We start from the raw sequence: 17,686 nt of genomic DNA, 5'->3' as shown, positions 1-17,686 counted from the left end.
AGACAGCTTCTCCCCCATAACTCATATGGAGTTAACCTCAATAATTAACTCTTCCAAGTCGTCCACTTGTCTTTTAGATCCAATCCCAACCAGATTACTCAAAGAAGTTCTACCTTTAATCAGCTCATCCATATTAAATCAAATCAACCAATCTTTACAACTAGGCTATGTACCACAGGCTTTTAAGGTGGCTGTAGTCAAACCTCTATTGAAAAAACCAACCCTTGACCCTGGACAACTAGCCAACTATAGGCCCATTTCAAATTTACCCTTTATTTCCAAGATTCTGGAAAAAATCGTGGCTAAACAATTATCTGACCACCTTAGTGGGAATAACCTGTACGAAGATTTTCAGTCAGGATTTAGAAAACATCATAGCACAGAAACAGCTCTGGTTAGAGTCACTAATGATCTTCTATTAGCTTCGGACAATGGTCTAGTTTCTGTCCTTGTCCTGTTAGATCTTAGTGCTGCATTTGATACAATTGATCATAACATTCTATTACAGACACTAGAACATAGAATCGGGATTAATGGAACAGCATTGGGATGGTTTAAATCCTATTTGTTGAACAAATTCCAGTTTGTTCATGTTAATGATAAATTCTCCACACGCACAAGGATTAGCTATGGAGTTCCACAGGGTTCTGTGCTGGGTCCAATTCTGTTTAGCCTATACATGTCTCCTCTAGGTGAGATCATTAGAAAGCATTCTATTAATTTTCATTTTTACGCAGATGATACTCAGCTATACATGTCCTTGGAACCAAATGAAACAGATCAACTAGTCAAAATTCAGGGTTGTTTAAAAGACATCAAATCCTGGATGTCCCAAAACTTCCTTCAACTAAACTCAGATAAAACCGAGACTCTTATTGTTGGGCCTAAAAATCTGAGAGAGACACTATTGAGTCAGATAGCCACCCTGGATGGCATAACATTAGCTTCAGTTTCTACTGTGAGCAACCTTGGTGTCATGTTTGACCAGGATCTCTCTTTTACATCATACATTAAACAAATCTCCAGAACCGCCTACTTCCACCTTAGAAATATAGTTAAAATCAGAAGCATCCTCTCTCAGAGCGATGCAGAGAAACTGATCCATGCATTTGTTACCTCTAGGCTGGACTACTGTAACTCCTTACTCATAGGATGTCCTAACAGCTCCTTAAAAAGCCTACAGCTCATTCAAAATGCTGCAGCCAGAGTTCTGACAGGACTTAGAAAGAGAGATCACATTTCTCGTACATTAGCTTCTCTGCACTGGCTGCCTGTAAAATGTAGGATAGAATTTAAAATTCTCCTACTCACATACAAAGTACTCAATGATAAAGCTCCTTCTTATCTTAAAGACCTTATAGTTCCTTATGCTCCCAGCAGAACACTTCGTTCTCAGAGCGCTGGGCTACTTGTGGTTCCTAGAGTGTTTAAATGTAGAACAGGGGGCAGAGCTTTTAGCTACCAAGCTCCTCTCCTCTGGAACCAGCTCCCTCTTCAGGTTCGAGAAGCTGACACACTCTCCACCTTTAAGATTAGGCTTAAAACCTTCCTCTTTGATAAAGCTTATAGTTAGAGATGGTTCAGGTCACTGGCAATTATTGTTAGTCACAGGAACCATCTCTTAGTTAAGCTGCAATAGACATAGACTGCTGGGGGACTTAATTTATACACTGAGCTCCTCTGTTTCCTTCTACCTCCTCTGTCCCATAACCTCCCATCATTGTCCCATGTTTAACTAACCTTGTCTCTTTCTGTCCAGTAGTTGTGCTTCTCTCCTCTCCCCCCCACCCCCACTCTTTCTCCCTCTCTGTCCTCACCTACAGGTATCATTGGACTCAAAGTTTGGTGTCTGTGGTGGGCAGCTGCGGATCCAACCATTCTGCCTGCATCCAGTCCCTGGTCCTACCATCCTGCCTGTGCTCTGTTGTTGCTTGTTGTTGCTTGTTGCTGTTGCTGTGCTTTTCTATCTCTCAATCCTCTCACCCCAACCGGTCGAGGCAGATGGCCGCCCACATCCAGTCTGGTTCTGCTGGAGGTTTCTTCCTCGTTAGAGAGGGAGTTTTTCCTCTTCACTGTTGCTGTCAAATTAAATGCTTGCTGTATGTGGGATTTGTTGGGTTTAGTTGTGTGAGGTTTTAAACCTTACTTTGTAAAGTGCCTTGAAATAACTTTGTTGTGATTTGGCGCTATATACATAAAATTGAATTGAATTGAATTGATGTGAACCAGGTGGTATGCATTCCTGAGATCGAGTTGGTGAAGAACCTAGCTTCGGCAAGAAGTTCAAACGCTGAGGAGAGCAGCAGAAGGGGATAGGAGTCTCGGACGGTGGTGGCGTTGAGTCCACGGTAGTCGATGCAGGGACGTAGTGAGAACAAAAACAATGGTCAAAAAAACGACTATGGTCAAAAATCACGGTAATGGAAATATCAGAGGCTGGACAAGAGACAAGACGGTGGAAACAAACTGGATCATGCACGGGACTGGACATCAAGTAGCGCTGGAATGTGGATCATGAGAACGACGACAATCTGGCAAGGGACTATGGTAAAACATGGTGCTTAAATACTAGGTGAGTAATGATTGATGGAAAACAGCTGGTGAGATCATGTGACTGCAAAGTAAAGCTAAACTAAAAGTGACAAGACAAAACCGGAAGTACAAGAAAATAAAGCAGGAAGTAAGTCCAGGCTGTGACAGAACTCTCCCCTTAAGGGCGAGTTCCCAGGCGCCCAAAACGTGCAAGGGACAGAGTACAGGGTGGGCAGAGGGAGGACAGGAGGCGGGCCAGAACAAAACCTAGGAAATGACTTGCAGGAGTAAAACACAAAACAGAGTCCATGTGAGGAGTCCATAACGTGGAGAAATACAAAGTCCAGACATTCCCTCAGGGAGGGTGGAGGCGAGGAGAGTCTCGGCCCTGCAGCCACCGGGCCGAAACGGCACCTTCTGTACTCCAGGACAAGGCTGGAGTCCTAGGAGGCCGGCGTCTGAACATGACACCTCCAGTGGCCCAACACACGAGATTGTGCTCTCCAGATGGGCGACGCACCAAGAGGCTGAGGAGGCGTGGCGGCCAGTGACGGCAGAGGCAGCGCCACCGCCGTGGCAGGAAACGGTGACCGCAGGGCAGGGAGTCACCCCTGGGACCGGACAGCCGAGATGGCAGACAACGCAGGAGGCAGCGTCATCCCTGCCACAGGAGGCAGCATCATCCCTGCCACAGGATGCGCCAAGGGCAAGGCCACCCGTCAGGCAGACGAGACGAGAGCCGGCGGACCGCTGGAACCAGAGACCAGGACAGACGTGGTACCAGAACAAGAGACGAGGGCAGACATGGGACCAGAACCAGAGACAAAGACAGACGGGACGACGGAACCAGGACCACCGCCGAGGGTAGACGGGGAGCCGGACTCAGGACCAGAGACAAAGACAGATGAGGCGCCGGAACCAGAACCCCCAATGAGGACAGACGTGGAGACGGAGCCAGGCGAGGCGCCAGGACCAGAGACAAACCCAGCCGTGGAGCCTGGTTTGACGCTGTTGGTGCTGGACCATCTGGCACCGAAGCAGGCGTGGCCGGGACTGGGCCACCAGGAATCATGGCGGGTGTGGTTGGTGCCGGAGCTCCAGGAGCTGAGATAACCGTGGTCGACACCGGACCACCAGGAACTGAGGCAGGCGTGGCCGGGATTGGGCCACCAGGAATCACTGCGGAAGCGATCGGTGCCAGACCACAAGGAGCTGAAGCGGATTTGACCAGTACCAGACCACCAGGAACCGAGACAGACGTAGCCGGATCCGGACCACCAGAACCTGAAGCAGATGTGGTCGGGACCCGACCGCTATGAGCTGCACCTGCACACAATGGACTAGAAGACACTGGAACCAGGAGCGGAGCGCCCACTTCCTGTCCACCGGAGACTGAACCACCACAGATGAGACCAGCTGTGGTCACCTGAGCACCGAGCGGAGCCCCAGGCCGGCGGAAGCCAGTCTCGAACCCCAGAACCCAGTCTCCTCAGGGAGGCTGGCAGGAGCTGGGGCGGCCTCTTCAGGGAGGCCGACAGGAACTGGAGCAGGAGCAACCTCTTCGGGGCCGAGCAAGAGCAGGAACGACCTGCTGACCTGACTGAGCGGCGACAGGAACGTGAGCTTGAAGCGACTGAGCGGCCACAGGAACCGGGGCTTGAGCCAATGAGCTGGTAGCGGGAACAGCCAGAGAGACGCCGGCCGGTGCCGCGCACAGAGCGCGTACCAGGTCTCTCCGCACTGACTTGAGCCCCTCGAAAAGCGCCATAATAATCACGCCACCAAAACTACCCCTCCAGGATGGCGATAACCATCTTTACAGTGCGGAGCCTTAGACTGGATGCCTCCACGTACTGCTTGGCAAGCTCCCCGAAGCACCAGCGGAGGTCCTCCTGCAGCCCGGGCAGGTAAATGCCACTGCCTTCCCGTTTGTCACGCACACAAAAACGAAACCAAAACACTCCTTCAAACAATAGCTATTCTAGAAATTCCATCCATCCACCCATCCATCCATTTTCATCAGCTTATCGAGGGCCGGGTCGCAGGGGCAGCAGTCTGAGCAGAGAGTTCCAGACTTCCCTCTCCCTGGACACTTCCTCCAGCTCTTCCGGTGGGACCCCAAGACGTTCCCAGGCCAGCCGAGAGACGTAGTCTCTCCAGCGAGTCCTGGGTCTTCCTCGGGGCCTCCTACCGGTGGGACATGCCCGGAACACCTCCCCAGGGAGGCGTCCAGGAGGCATCCGAACCAGATGCCCGAGCCACCTCAACTGGCTCCTCTCGATGTGGAGGAGCAGCGACTCTACTCCGAGCTCCTCCCGGGTGACAGAGCTCTTCACCTTATCTCTAAGGGAGCGCCCAGCCACCCTGCGGAGGAAGCTCATTTCAGCCGCTTGTATCCGTGACCTTGCCCTTTTGGTCATGACCCAAAGCTCATGATCATAGGTGAGGGTAGGAACGTAGATTGACCAGTAAATTGAGAGCTTTGCCTTTTGGCTCAGCTCCCTCTTCACCACGACGGACCAATACACCGACCGCATTACTGCAGCCGCCGCACCGATTCGTCTATCAAACTCACGCTCCTTCTTTCCTCACTCGTGAACAAGACCCCAAGATACTTAAACTAAAAAAGTTTAAGTAGAAATTCCATATACAGTATAATTAGATAATAATTTAAATTATTTTTATTTATTTAAAATGGTTATTTATTTATTACAGTGTTGGATTAGCACACACCTACCGACTTGCATACATTTTAAAATTCCTTTTCTTTGTCTCCCTATCTTTGGATGTGACTTGTAAAATGTCCAATGAAATGTGAATACTAAAATGAAGAACAGGCTGTCTGCTGAACTAGGTGTTCAAGATGGCACCACGTGAGTGACAGGAAGACTCAGCAGCTCTTTCCTTTTGTGTTCTTTTCTTTGTGTTTTTTAACGTTTTCTTTTACCCTATTCTGTTTTTTATGTAAATCGATATGGAGTCGTGCGAGAAAGGACACAAACTTCATTTTCCCCATTGTGGAATAAATAAAAGCCTTATCTTACTATCTACTTCTCTTTCAGCTTTTCCCATCAGGTCACCACAGTGAATCATCCTTTTCCATCTCACTCTATCCTGGGCATCCTCTACACTCACACCAGCCAACTTTATGTCCTCTGTCAGCACATCCATGTATCTGCTCCATGGTCGTCCTCTTACCCTCTTGCCTGGCAGCTCCATCTCTAACATCCTTCTGCCAATATATTCACTATCCCTCCTCTGCACGTCCAAGCTATCTGAGTCTGGCCTCTCTGACTTTGTTACTAACACAGGCAACAAGAGCCGTCCCTTTGATGAGCTCGTTCCTGATTCTGTCCAGCCTCTATCACCCTTATCTGTTGCATATCCTTCCCATCTCTATCTCTCTGTCTGGCTAATGAAATTCTTATTGACGAGTAGCATGGTTGTTTTTGGCACGTTTTATGCTGGATGCCCTTCCTGACGCAACCCTCTCTATTTATCCAGGCTTGGGACCTGTACGGAAGTCACTGGCTTGCAACCCCTGTGGCTAGATTATTTTATCTTATTTTACTATGATAATTCTTACATTTAAATTCCTTGAGGGCATTGTTTTAGAAATCAAAGCTGTTCGTATGAGTGTTTGTTTTTTTGTCTGTTTGTTTGTGTGTTTGTTTGTTTGTCCAAAAGGAATATGCACTCCTTTCAGAACAAATCCGTGCCACCCTCATTGGTGCCCCCCCCCCCCCCCTTTGTAGTGTAGTTATATTATGGTCTAATGTTTCTATAGATCTCTATTATTTATAGAACAACAAAAATAAATATTCATGTTTATCATGCAGTAATTACAATAATGTTTTATACAAATAATAATAAGTAATTTTATGGATACATAGTGACTTGGTATTAGGCTAAATATGATATTATGTTTTCATAATTTCGTTTTGTAAATTGTTATAAAATGTCTTATGTCATCTTTTGCCTGGGGTTCCCGCATCGGGAGGAAGGAGATGGGAGAGGGGCAAGGCTGCCGAGCCAGCATGCACGAGGGGAAGGGTTTGAGCGAGAAGCTGCTGGTACGATTCTTCAAGCTTTTCTGCGCATATCCGAGGTAGCGCACTCCCCCAGTTCCCCAGTGGCACCAACGCCAGGCAACACCGCGCTTAAGATGTTGTGAATGAGGGGATAGCATGACGTCATCGGCCGAATGTCAACAATGTAGCGACTGAGGGGAGGCGTTCCAGTCGAATGTAACAAACGTCGGAGACGAAGCGTTACGTCGCGCTGGATCACTACGCAAACATAAAGCACGCGCGCGCACACGTAGAAGAACGGATAGTAAAATCTCGGACGTTGTGTTTTTGCAAGAGAGAAATAGCCAAGTCACATCTCGGAAGATTAGTGACCTATATGCAGCAAGGAGACGTTGAGGGAACGATAAAGCAAGTCATCATGTGAAAGAATTTACGTGGGACAGTGACGAAAGGGCTGGAATACGAACAGAATAGAAAGCAAAAGGTGAGCTACATGCATGTTCTTGGCATCTTTTCTCTATCTAACTAGCAGGCTAGGCTAACCGCAGTGTAGTCTGCTGTGAAGTCTTTTGATGCTACCTCTTCTTATAGCCGTTGCAAACTTGTACAAGAGACACAGCTATGGGCTTTAGCCAAGACACTCATCTGTGATGTATGGAAAGTCACTAGCAGCAAAACAGAAACCCCGCATGGATGAATAGTGAAAGCTCGGCGGTGGTGCGAATATTGAAGTGCTGGGGTGTGAACGCGGGTTCAGGAGTGAAACACAAACTCTGTACCACATCCTGTTATGTTTTCAGTCAATACGCCGTTTGCGCTCCCTTTTCTCTGGTGCTTTGTTTTTGCAAAGTAGAGATGTTGGAGATCCTATGGGACAACTTCGTAAACGCTTACACACTTTTTGCTAATTATTAATGTTGTTGTTGTTGTAATAATTATTGTGCATTTCTGAGTAGTCTCAAAGTATTAACTGTGATAATGTGTAAGGACGAGCCTTATTTGTTCCGACACCGAGTTGAATCGTATCAAGCTTTAAATGTTTGAATAAAATATTCACATAGCTAAGCTTTTGCCGTATGTAGATCGACTCCCCTCACCGTTCTACCGTTAAAAGCAGTAATCCGCACCAACTAGTGACAATTTTTTTTAAACGCTGTCCCTTTACGAAGAGTTCTCCATTGCCATGTGTATCAGTGCTGCAGTAGTAGATTAGTCAGTTCCTGTCTGGTTTTGTGTATGACTCAGGTCGTGAATAATTTAAAATCCCGAGCCATTGACAAATTAAAGGTATACTTATAAACATATTTTATAATGGTTTTACTATTTGTTAAATGCTATGTTGCTGTCAATGCTATAAATAGAACATAGCATAAAGACACTGTAGATTTAGATTAATTAAAATGGTCTGTGTGTTTTTCACAAAGTTTATTCTGAGAATAAATCGACTGACGAGCTCAATCTCAAATTTCGGATCTTACGTTTTCATTGTTTAATGTGTAGTTGTAAACGAACCTATTTGCCGACTGTCTCCAGGCAGTGCACTATCTAACAAAACGAGAAGAAATGTGTTTATGCCTGCATGCTACTCTTCAATCGTCTTGTGTCTGACTGGCGCTGAAATCATGGGTCAGTGCAGTGATGCTGCAATTAAATGTGGTGATAAGGCATTTTGAGAAGCAAAGAAGCAATGACATTCATGGCAGCTTCTTTGTCTGTTAGTGCTGATGCAACGCGGTGATTGCACTGAGGGGGGTTGGGGTGCAGCATCACTGTCCGTGCTCCACCTTTTTTGTCAGGATATATCGCATTATTGCTCTGAAGTAAAACAAATACATTCGGTGCGTGAGTGCTGCAGGTGGCTAAGAATCCACGATAAGGACGAAGCATTATAGTGAACCTTGATCCTAATTCACAGCTGAAATTAAAACAGTTCTCGCGTTTACTGACATCGCTTCACAACACGTATGGCGGCAGCACTCCTGCTCACTTTTACATACTGAGCCTTTTGTTCTGTACAGTTGGACCTTCATCTTGACTTGCTCGGCGACGTGCAGCTTAAGTGAATGCGTATGTGTCCGGTTGACACAACCAGCGATTGGTTATCTCACATAGTAATCCTAAATATCGAATTGTATGCATATCTCTGCTTCAGAACTCGTTAACTATCTTTTAATCATTATGTGTTTGTTATTATGGTTTTTACTTCCCTGCTTTATGTATGTAAAGCACTTCAATCAACCTGGTTGTTGTTTAATGTGCTAGATAAATAAAGCAGATTTGATTGGATAAATATGGTTTCAAAAAGCTTTAGTAATTTAACCCAGGATATATAGTTTAAAATTTGGAATTACAAACATTTTTGTTCTTTCACTCTTGTCTTCTTTCAATGATCTTGTAAATACAGAAAACCTGATGTTTTCATATGTGTGTATAATACTCACCATTAACGTTAACTTTTTTTAATGGAAATATCTTTCACTATGCTTTCAAAACAATATTTGGATCAATAATGAACCATTTTGAAACTTTTGTCCTACCCAAACTCTCAAAATGATAGCACAAATGAAATTAGTAAAACCCCACTGACATTCTTTGAAACACATGACTAATAATGTTGACCAAACTGTCTGTCATTATATAACCCTCAGTTTGGAACAACTCTCAGTGTAAGTTAGTCATTTTAGGGCATAGTCACATACGTCCCAAAGTTCCCAACCAAAATGTCACACACTAAAAGGATCATTCATGGAACCCTGCTTGTGCCTTCACCCCTGATCTTCCAAGGATTTTTAGTAATCCTCTAGTACACGTTACTGAAGGTTGCAAAGTTACATCAGGTTACAAGGTTGCATCAAACTGATAATGGCTAAAGAAGCCACTAACAGAGGACTTTAAGTAAGTTAGTGATGAAACCACACATGTAATGATTTGAGTATACATTTTTGTTTTTAGTCTTGATACGTTTCACTTTGTGAAAGCAAATTCCCCTTCTTAAACAAATGACTGGAAAGCTACAAAACCTCAACTCTTAGTGATCTTTTCTCTGTGTCAGACTCATTTGCATCATTGAGGGTTTTTGAGTAACACCCGCCAGTTTAGCTCAACATTCCAAGTCAGTGCTTTGGCTTGGAAAAAGAAAAAAAAAGCTCTCATAACTCTTCCAGCATCAGCACAAAGGCATGCTTTACTGGGCTGCTGCCAGTGTGAGGCGTAGATGGAACTGAACTGCCAGGAGAAAACTTAGAACCCACACTTAACACCAAAGACTATTGTGTCCCACCCCCTGCCTCCCCTCTCTTTCTTTCTCTTTCTCTTTCTCTCGCTCTCTCTCTCTCTCTCTCTCTCCCTCTCGCTCTCTCTCTCTCTCTCTCACTCTCTCTCTTTCTCTGTTGTGATGTTGCTGTTCATTCTTCTACACCCACCATGATGCATACTGGTGGTGTCAGACCCAGCTCTCATCAGTTTCAGCAGTTTGTGGTTGCAGTGTCAGTGCCTGTCTCTGTGTTTGCTGTAGCACAGACGCTTGCCAAGCAGCTATAAAATCTAAACCACCTCAGACAGACTGCTGATTCTTGTTCTTTTTTTTCTTGTTGCCTGTGAGATTTTATGAATACGCCCTAATCATCCTTATAATTGCATCAAACATTTGATGATCTCACAGACTTCTTCTGCTCATAGGCGCTTCAACTTCAAAACTGTGAGTTTACACTGGAAAAGGAAATGAGGACAGGTTAGGTAGTTATGGAGGGGGTTGAAAAAATGGTTGTATGAAGTAAAAACCTAAGCACAGTGTAATAGTGGCACAGTATCAGTAGTATCACTTATTGTTGGTCACAGAGTGTTTCTAAATATACTGTAAGGGTTTGTGTAAATGATGCTAGTGTTGACACAGTTTTTCCCCACCCCCTACCTCCTACGTCACTAGTGCATACGTAGAAGAGTGCTGTTTTGTGCGTTTTCCTCTAAAGTCTGAGCTTTTATCAGATGTTTGATACTGCCAGGTCCACTGCAACAATGAAAAAAGTGTGCATGGTGCATATGGTTTCTGTTCCTACTTTTAACTCTGACAGGCAGCAGAGAAGTTTCATGATGACAAATTCCAAGCCATTTGTGAATTGAGCATCTGGTTTAAACTCTGGCTCTTAAAGCCCCATGTTGTACTTTTCAGTATTCCTGCGCTGTATACACTTTTTTATTACTGTGTCACTGTATTAACCTGGATCGGGCACATTCTGTCAGTGAGGAACTGGATGCATGTAATCAGCAATATGTATTGTACTGTATATGTGGTTGAAAAAGGAGTAAGGCTGTGATCCCTTGATGAGCCAATACACAAAATTTGTATTACTTAGGATTTAAAGGATACCTTAGAGTAGTGATATGTCAGCAATAAAATGTGTTTGGATTTGTTCCATATGAGAAAGGTTCCAAACATTGCCCATACAATACAACACTACAATATTGAAAATGATGTTAAAAATGATGTGATTAGAAATAAGAAATAAGATCCCGCTTTGGAATTTTTGTTTTTCTGAACATCAATGATCATAATCTCTCATGAATTTGAAATTTCTCACCCAGAAATTATTCCAACTTTTTGACGTGTCCATACCTACTAAGTTACGGTAGAGACCTAATGCTAGAGGGCTTGCTACTCCCTGAAAAAATAGTTTTGTTTTCTTCAACCTGTTTTCACCTTCAGAGTCCAAAAAGAAGCTGTGTTCAGTCTAGCACAGTGAAATCTTATATGTCTAACAATTTATGGTACATGGAGTGATGAACCTGGAAAGACCCTTATGAAAAGATGTTGTCCATTTGTTTGAGTTGATTACTTAGTCTACATTGAATGGGATATCAGTAAGAAATAATAAATATACTAAGTAAACATGTGTTCAGAAAATACTGATCTTTTTCTAATTGCATGATTTTGAAGCCTACTTCAAAGCCTACCTATTACACAAATATGTGCTCAGTGTTTAGTGAAACTTAGTAGTGAATTAAATTATTTAAATGCATCATGTGAAATCCATAATATATTACTAATTCACTTCTTAACTATGGTTACTCAGCTCTCAGTATTCTGATATTGGTTTACCTGTAATGCTATGCTAATCATTTGTGTTAAATCTACAAACTATTGGTGCCTATGTGCATTTTGAGGAAGGTAATAGTCATACACATTCTTCACCAGTGGTAAACAAAATATGTTCAGCGTGTGGTTCGGTAAAGAAGTGCAGCTGTGAAAGGGTTTGTGTTAGAGAAAAGAGGGTGGGGGCCATCCTGTGAGACCAGCACAGGTGGTTGGGAGGTAGTTTAATGTAGTGGTGGGAGGGGAGTTGAAGGCTGTGTACATGGAGGTGCAGTAATGTGCCTGCTTCCTTTACTGTGCCTTTACACTGTGCTGTAAACCAGTAAGCTTACAACAGGATCAGCAGGATTTCGCAGCAGGCAGCCATAGGTCCTGATCTTGTCCGTGCACTCCAGTAGGTCATTGTGCCCTCTAGGTGTCTTCTTGTGTGTTGAATTATTACACAGTATATACACAGAGAACGGGAAAATAATTCTAATGCGAGAAAGTGTAAAGGTGTCATTTTTACCTCGATTTGTACTCAAGCTTCCTGTCAGGGAGTAATATGTATGCTGATACATGTCAGACATGTCTAATTTATTTGTAATTAAAAGTAAATCAGCCTATAATACAGAGTTTTGCCACATCATTTCAGGGCATGATCACGCAGACATCTTGGGAGTTATTATTGGTTGGGCTTCTTCTTTACGATGTTGATGTAGATCAGGGTCAAATGAAATGCTTTTCCTCCCCTATACCATTAGTAGTAGAAAAGCAATCCATTTCTCATTATGCTCAGCAAGTGCTACTCATTGTGATAGCGAAGTATAAATACTCTAATCTATGTTCTTTACTTTATATACTTTACTTTTCTTTTCATTCAGTAGTTTGCTACTCGAAAAAAAGTGAAACATTTCTTCAACCACTAGCACAGGAAGAGACACAGTGTTAGAAGTTCTATTACATTTAGTCAGATAAGAACAGGCCCATAGTTTTTATGAATAAGTAACATTTGAATGTAAACTGGTTTATAATGGGTAAAAAGACAACTTTTGGATATTGGAGTTGGATAGACTTCATTCATATGTTCAACACCACTTTGCTGTTGTAATGTTGCCTGGCAAATTAGAAGAAAACAACAAATATTTTATATGGTATGTTAATAAACATCAGAAAGTCTCATCGAAGATGTGAATGCAGCATTGAGAGCGATCCCTACCACACCGATCCCTACCAAGCTCTAGAGGTGCTTGCACTAGAGGTGCTTGGCTATAAGAGCAACCATGGGAGCCATGAGAAACAATACCCACCATGGAAACGAAGGTTGGAGGCAAAAATCAAGGCAGCTCGGAGGGAAGTGAGCCAAATGACAGAGGCCCAGAGAGGTGCAATGAAAAGACCGATGCCTAAGAGGTACAGCCAGATGACCATACCTGAAGCACTCGAAACTGCCAAGCAAAGGCTACAAGCCTTGGCCAGCTGCCTAAAGAGATACACCACAGATAACGAAGCCAGGGGAATAAACCGGCTGTTCGCAACACAACCTGCGAAAGTGTACTCTCAATGGCAGGGTAATAACAACAGAGCAGACCCACCAAGGCTGGAAACTGAACAGTACTGGAAGGGTATATGGGAGAGGGAGGCATCACACAACAACAATGCACAGTGGCTGGTGGATCTGAGGGAAGACCACAGCAACCTCCCTGAACAGAACCCAGTGACTATCACAGTGGCAGACATCCAACAAAGAGTCTCAGGTATGAAAAACTGGACAGGACCTGGCCCTGACATGATCCACGCCTACTGGCTAAAGAAGCTCACTGCAATCCATGAGCGCCTGGCAGCACAAATGAACCAGCTGCTAAGGGATGGGACTCACCATGAATGGCTAACCGAAGGGCGAACAATCCTGATAATGAAGGATCCCTCAAAGGGCACAGTCCCATCCAACTACCGGCCAATAACCTGTCTCTCCACAACATGGAAGCTCATGTCAGGCATCACCGCAGCTAAGATAAGTGGGCACATGGGTCAATACATGAGCGAAGCACAGAAGGGCATTGGTAAGGATACGAGAGGAGCCAAACACCAACTCCTGGTAGACAGAACAGTCGCCCAAGACTGCAGAGTGCGACACACCAACCTGTGCACAGCCTGGATCAACTAGAAGAAAGCCTATGATCACTGAATGCTTGGAGCTGTACAACATCAACAGAACTCTAAGGGCCTTCATTGCAAACTCGATGAGGTTGTGGAGAACCACCCTTGAAGCCAATGGGAACCCACTTGCCCAAGTATCCATCAAATGTGGCATATACCAAGGAGATGCACTGTCCCCACTGCTGTTCTGCATAGGTCTGAACCCCCTCAGCCAAATAATAAACAAGACTGGCTATGGATACCAACTCCGGAACGGGGCCACCATAAGTCACCTCGTCTACATGGATGACATCAAGCTTTACGCTAAGAGTGAGCGAGACATCGACTTGCTGATCCACACCACAAGGATCTACAGCTCAGACATCGGGATGTCATTCGGGCTCGAGAAATGTGGGAGGATGGTGACAAAGAGAGGCAAGGTAATCCACACAGAAGGGGTCTCACTCCCAGAAGGAACAATAGCAGACATTGAGAACAATTACAAGTACCTTGGAATACCACAGGCAAGCGGCAACCTTGAACAGGCAATAAGGAATGCGGCAACAGCCAAATACCTCCAATGAGTAAGGCAAGTCCTAAGAAGCAAACTCAATGGCAAGAACAAATCCTGGGCAATAAACAGCTACGCTCTGCCAGTGATCAGATACCCTGCGGGAATAATAAGGTGGCCAAAGGAAGAGATACAGACCACAGACGTTAAGACACGAAAGCTCCTCACCATGCATGGAGGGTTCCACCCCAAATCCAGCACCCTGAGACAGTATGCTAGCCGCAAGGAAGGAGGCCGAGGACTAGTGAGTGTGAGAGCCACTATCCTGGATGAAACATCCAAGATCCATAGTACATCAAGGATAAGGCCCCGACAGATGACGTGCTGAGTGAATGTCTCAGGCAGTGGAGAACAGAGGATGAGATGCTGGAGGAGGGACCATTATGGGAGGACAAGCCCTTACACGGGATGTACGGGAACATAACTGAAGTGGCTGATCTCAACAAATCCTACCAATGGCTTGAAAGGGCTGGGCTGAAGGACAGCACAGAGGCACTCATCCTGGCCGCACAGGAGTAGGCCCTGAGCACCAGAGCCATAGAGGCCCAGATCTACCACACCAGACAAGACCCAAGGTGTAGACTGTGCAAAGAGGCCCCTGAGACGGTCCAGCACATAACTGCAGGGTGTAAGATGCTGGCAGGGAAAGCATACATGGAACGCCATAACCAAGTGGCTGGCATAGTATACAGGAACATCTGCGCGGAGTATGGACTGGAAACCCCAAGGTCAAAGTGAGAAACACCTCCCAAGGTGGTAGAGAACGAGCGAGCCAAGATCCTGTGGGACTTCCAGATACAGACAGATAGAATGGTAATGGCGAACCAACCAGACATTGTGGTGGTATATATATATATATATATATATATATATATATATATATATATATATATATATATATATATATATATATATCAGATGTTATGTGTATGATGTGCATCCACATCTACATCGTTGTAATACAAATAAGTTTAGTGAACTTAATTAAATTTGTTTCAAATAATTAGAATTTCGAAAAGTAACTAAAGTATCTTACATTTAATGAGCTTAAAAAATGAAAACATTCTTTTCAAATTCAAGAAGTAGTGTCAAAGATTACATCAAATATCACAGGAAAAACTCTTAATTTCTAGTTACTAATGTTGTCATGGTTTCTGCATCAGCCGTTGCATATGCATTGATAGCTTTTCTGTAGTAATGTAGTAGTTGAGGATGATGGGAAAGTTTGTCTTAACACTAAGGTGACGTCTTCCCCATGCAACACCCACTTGTCAATCTTGTATTCAACCACAAATCTTTCTGACTGATCGTGATGTAGATGTGTCAAACTAACTTAAGCTGCTTGTGGATAAGTGATCACTAATCAGAAGATGAAGGAAAAAATTGTAAGTAGCACTAATTCTGATCATACTCGTAAGATTTTATACGTCAAAACATATACATGTTGACAGGAAGACATTCTTTTTCCTGCTGTGGTTAGACTCAGTGCAGCTGATAATAACATTCACAGTCATAGAAAATACAAATTCAGACAGTGTTCTTGTTGAATTTGTTACATTTCGAATGTAGTTTTATGTATATTTAAACATTTGCAATTGCAGCGTAACATAATTTAAAATAGATCATTAGATTTTCTATATGCCTACAAATGATCAAAAGAAAAAGACCCTACATTTCCCCGCTGTGGGACTAATAAAGGCATTCTAATTTGTCCTCTCTAATCAGATGAAATATCCTCTTGCACAGAGGCATGTCAAAATAGAAATGTCTGTTAAAGTCAGAGCTCAAAAAATGTCAGCTCCTCCTAATACTTTTCAGACAAACACAAACACAACTTTATCCAGTATCAGGCTAAAGTGAATATAGAAGAGAAAAAGTTGAGAGTACAATTTGCCACAGTGCTTAGTGCCGACCACGTGGCGTTCTGGCATCTGCCTGTCACACCTAAGTTGAGCTCAGCATTGATGCCTTTAATTTCGGTGGCACACTGGATAGGATAAGATAAGACTTTATTAATCCCACAATGGGGAAATGCTATTGCTTTCAGCAGCAAGGAAACATTGAATAAGACTGACAAAACACAATACAATAGTATTGAAGCCTTTGTCCTGGACATTTAGCTGATAAATTTGCCCCAGTTAAGGTGAAACTGAAAATAAATGTTCCTCCTTTGTATGATCTTTTTGTTCATCATTATAATCATAAACAAGTAGGAGCTTTTTGCATTAAAATTGCTCCCTATACCTATACTTGGTGGTGCAGACTGATGTTTTTATTCTCAATGCACTTTATTTGAGGCAGCTCTTTGCCTACCTTCGTAGATTGATAGATAGATCTTAGGTTTACTGGACAACAATTTTGATGGAACACAGCTGGATAAAATCAAAATGGAGTATAATGACAATAACGTAACAGGAAATAACATAAACAAAAGTGCCATGTCTGGCACGCTCCCACTCTGAGTAACGTTATAAATGTCACAGCACAGGTGGGGTCTTAATGCAAATTCTATTACTAGTAGCGCTTGACATTTTTTATTGTAAACTAGATAATGCTTTTTATATGAAGACACATTTGTAAGCTCCTAGTGTTTCAGATTCAACAGCACAGAAAATCTGCCACCAGTGTGTGTGAATAAGAAGCATTGCCAAAAGGCTTTACCAGTAAAGTAGAAAAGTGTAAGTGCAGACCATTTGCCAATTATCATATAATCACTCTGCTTTACATTTATCTAATCATTCCACTATTTAACATATTGTATTTACCTTTTTACAGCTGTAAGATGATCGCTATCTATACATCATTATTCTGTTTTGGCAAACATGAGGAGTCTGCGCGAGTGTCTAGTAGATGTGCTACAACTGTATCCCCTAACCATAGTCAGCAGGAAATCTTGGCATTTGAAGGGACAATAGCTGATTAGTGAAGGTTACTTGAACCGAAACAGTCTGTAGACATTAGCCATAACCTCACTACATCCCTCCCATTCTGTTTCTGTAGGTACTTTATTTACTTCCCTTAATGTTTGTTTCTAATACAGCAGTTTAAACTGTAGCATTGTAGTATGCAATGTGATAAGGTTATGAGCTTTATGATAAATGATCAGTGATTTAGAGGCCATAGTAGTTTACAGTTGCAAATCACTTGTTGTCATCGATGACTTGTGTGCACGACAATGTAGTGACTAAAACGCCTAAGATAAGTTTCTTCCACTCTTGCAAAGGAAAACTGTAAACTGCAACAGTGTTTAGGAAGATTTTAGTAAATAAAATGGGATAGTGAATGTAGATTAAAAAAGAGTTAATACAATTGTCCATTATTATTAAACAACAAAAACAAGTTAGT

General features: G+C 43.4%; 1 protein-coding gene across 2 annotated transcripts in view; it reads left to right on the top strand.

Annotated features, from left to right (window-relative positions):
• The first annotated feature begins 6,648 nt into the window (after positions 1-6,648).
• Positions 6,649-17,686, top strand: part of bach2b (BTB and CNC homology 1, basic leucine zipper transcription factor 2b) — a 73,229-nt gene continuing 62,191 nt past the window's right edge. Inside the window, exon 1 of one of the 2 annotated variants that reach the window (XM_029140808.3) lies at positions 6,649-7,047. Coding sequence is in view for 1 of the 2 variants with exons in the window: in XM_055506107.1 (XP_055362082.1) it covers positions 15,712-15,726 (15 nt within the window). In the remaining variant the exon portion in view is untranslated. Of the gene's footprint in view, positions 7,048-15,455; positions 15,727-17,686 lie in introns of those variants that run through there. The other variant, XM_055506107.1, reaches the window with a different exon arrangement.

This window comes from Betta splendens, chromosome 24, assembly GCF_900634795.4.
Source record: "Betta splendens chromosome 24, fBetSpl5.4, whole genome shotgun sequence".
Taxonomy (NCBI): Eukaryota; Metazoa; Chordata; class Actinopteri; order Anabantiformes; family Osphronemidae; genus Betta; species Betta splendens.
Note: the sequence above shows the minus strand (reverse complement) of the source record. Positions and strands in the feature narration are given on the sequence as shown.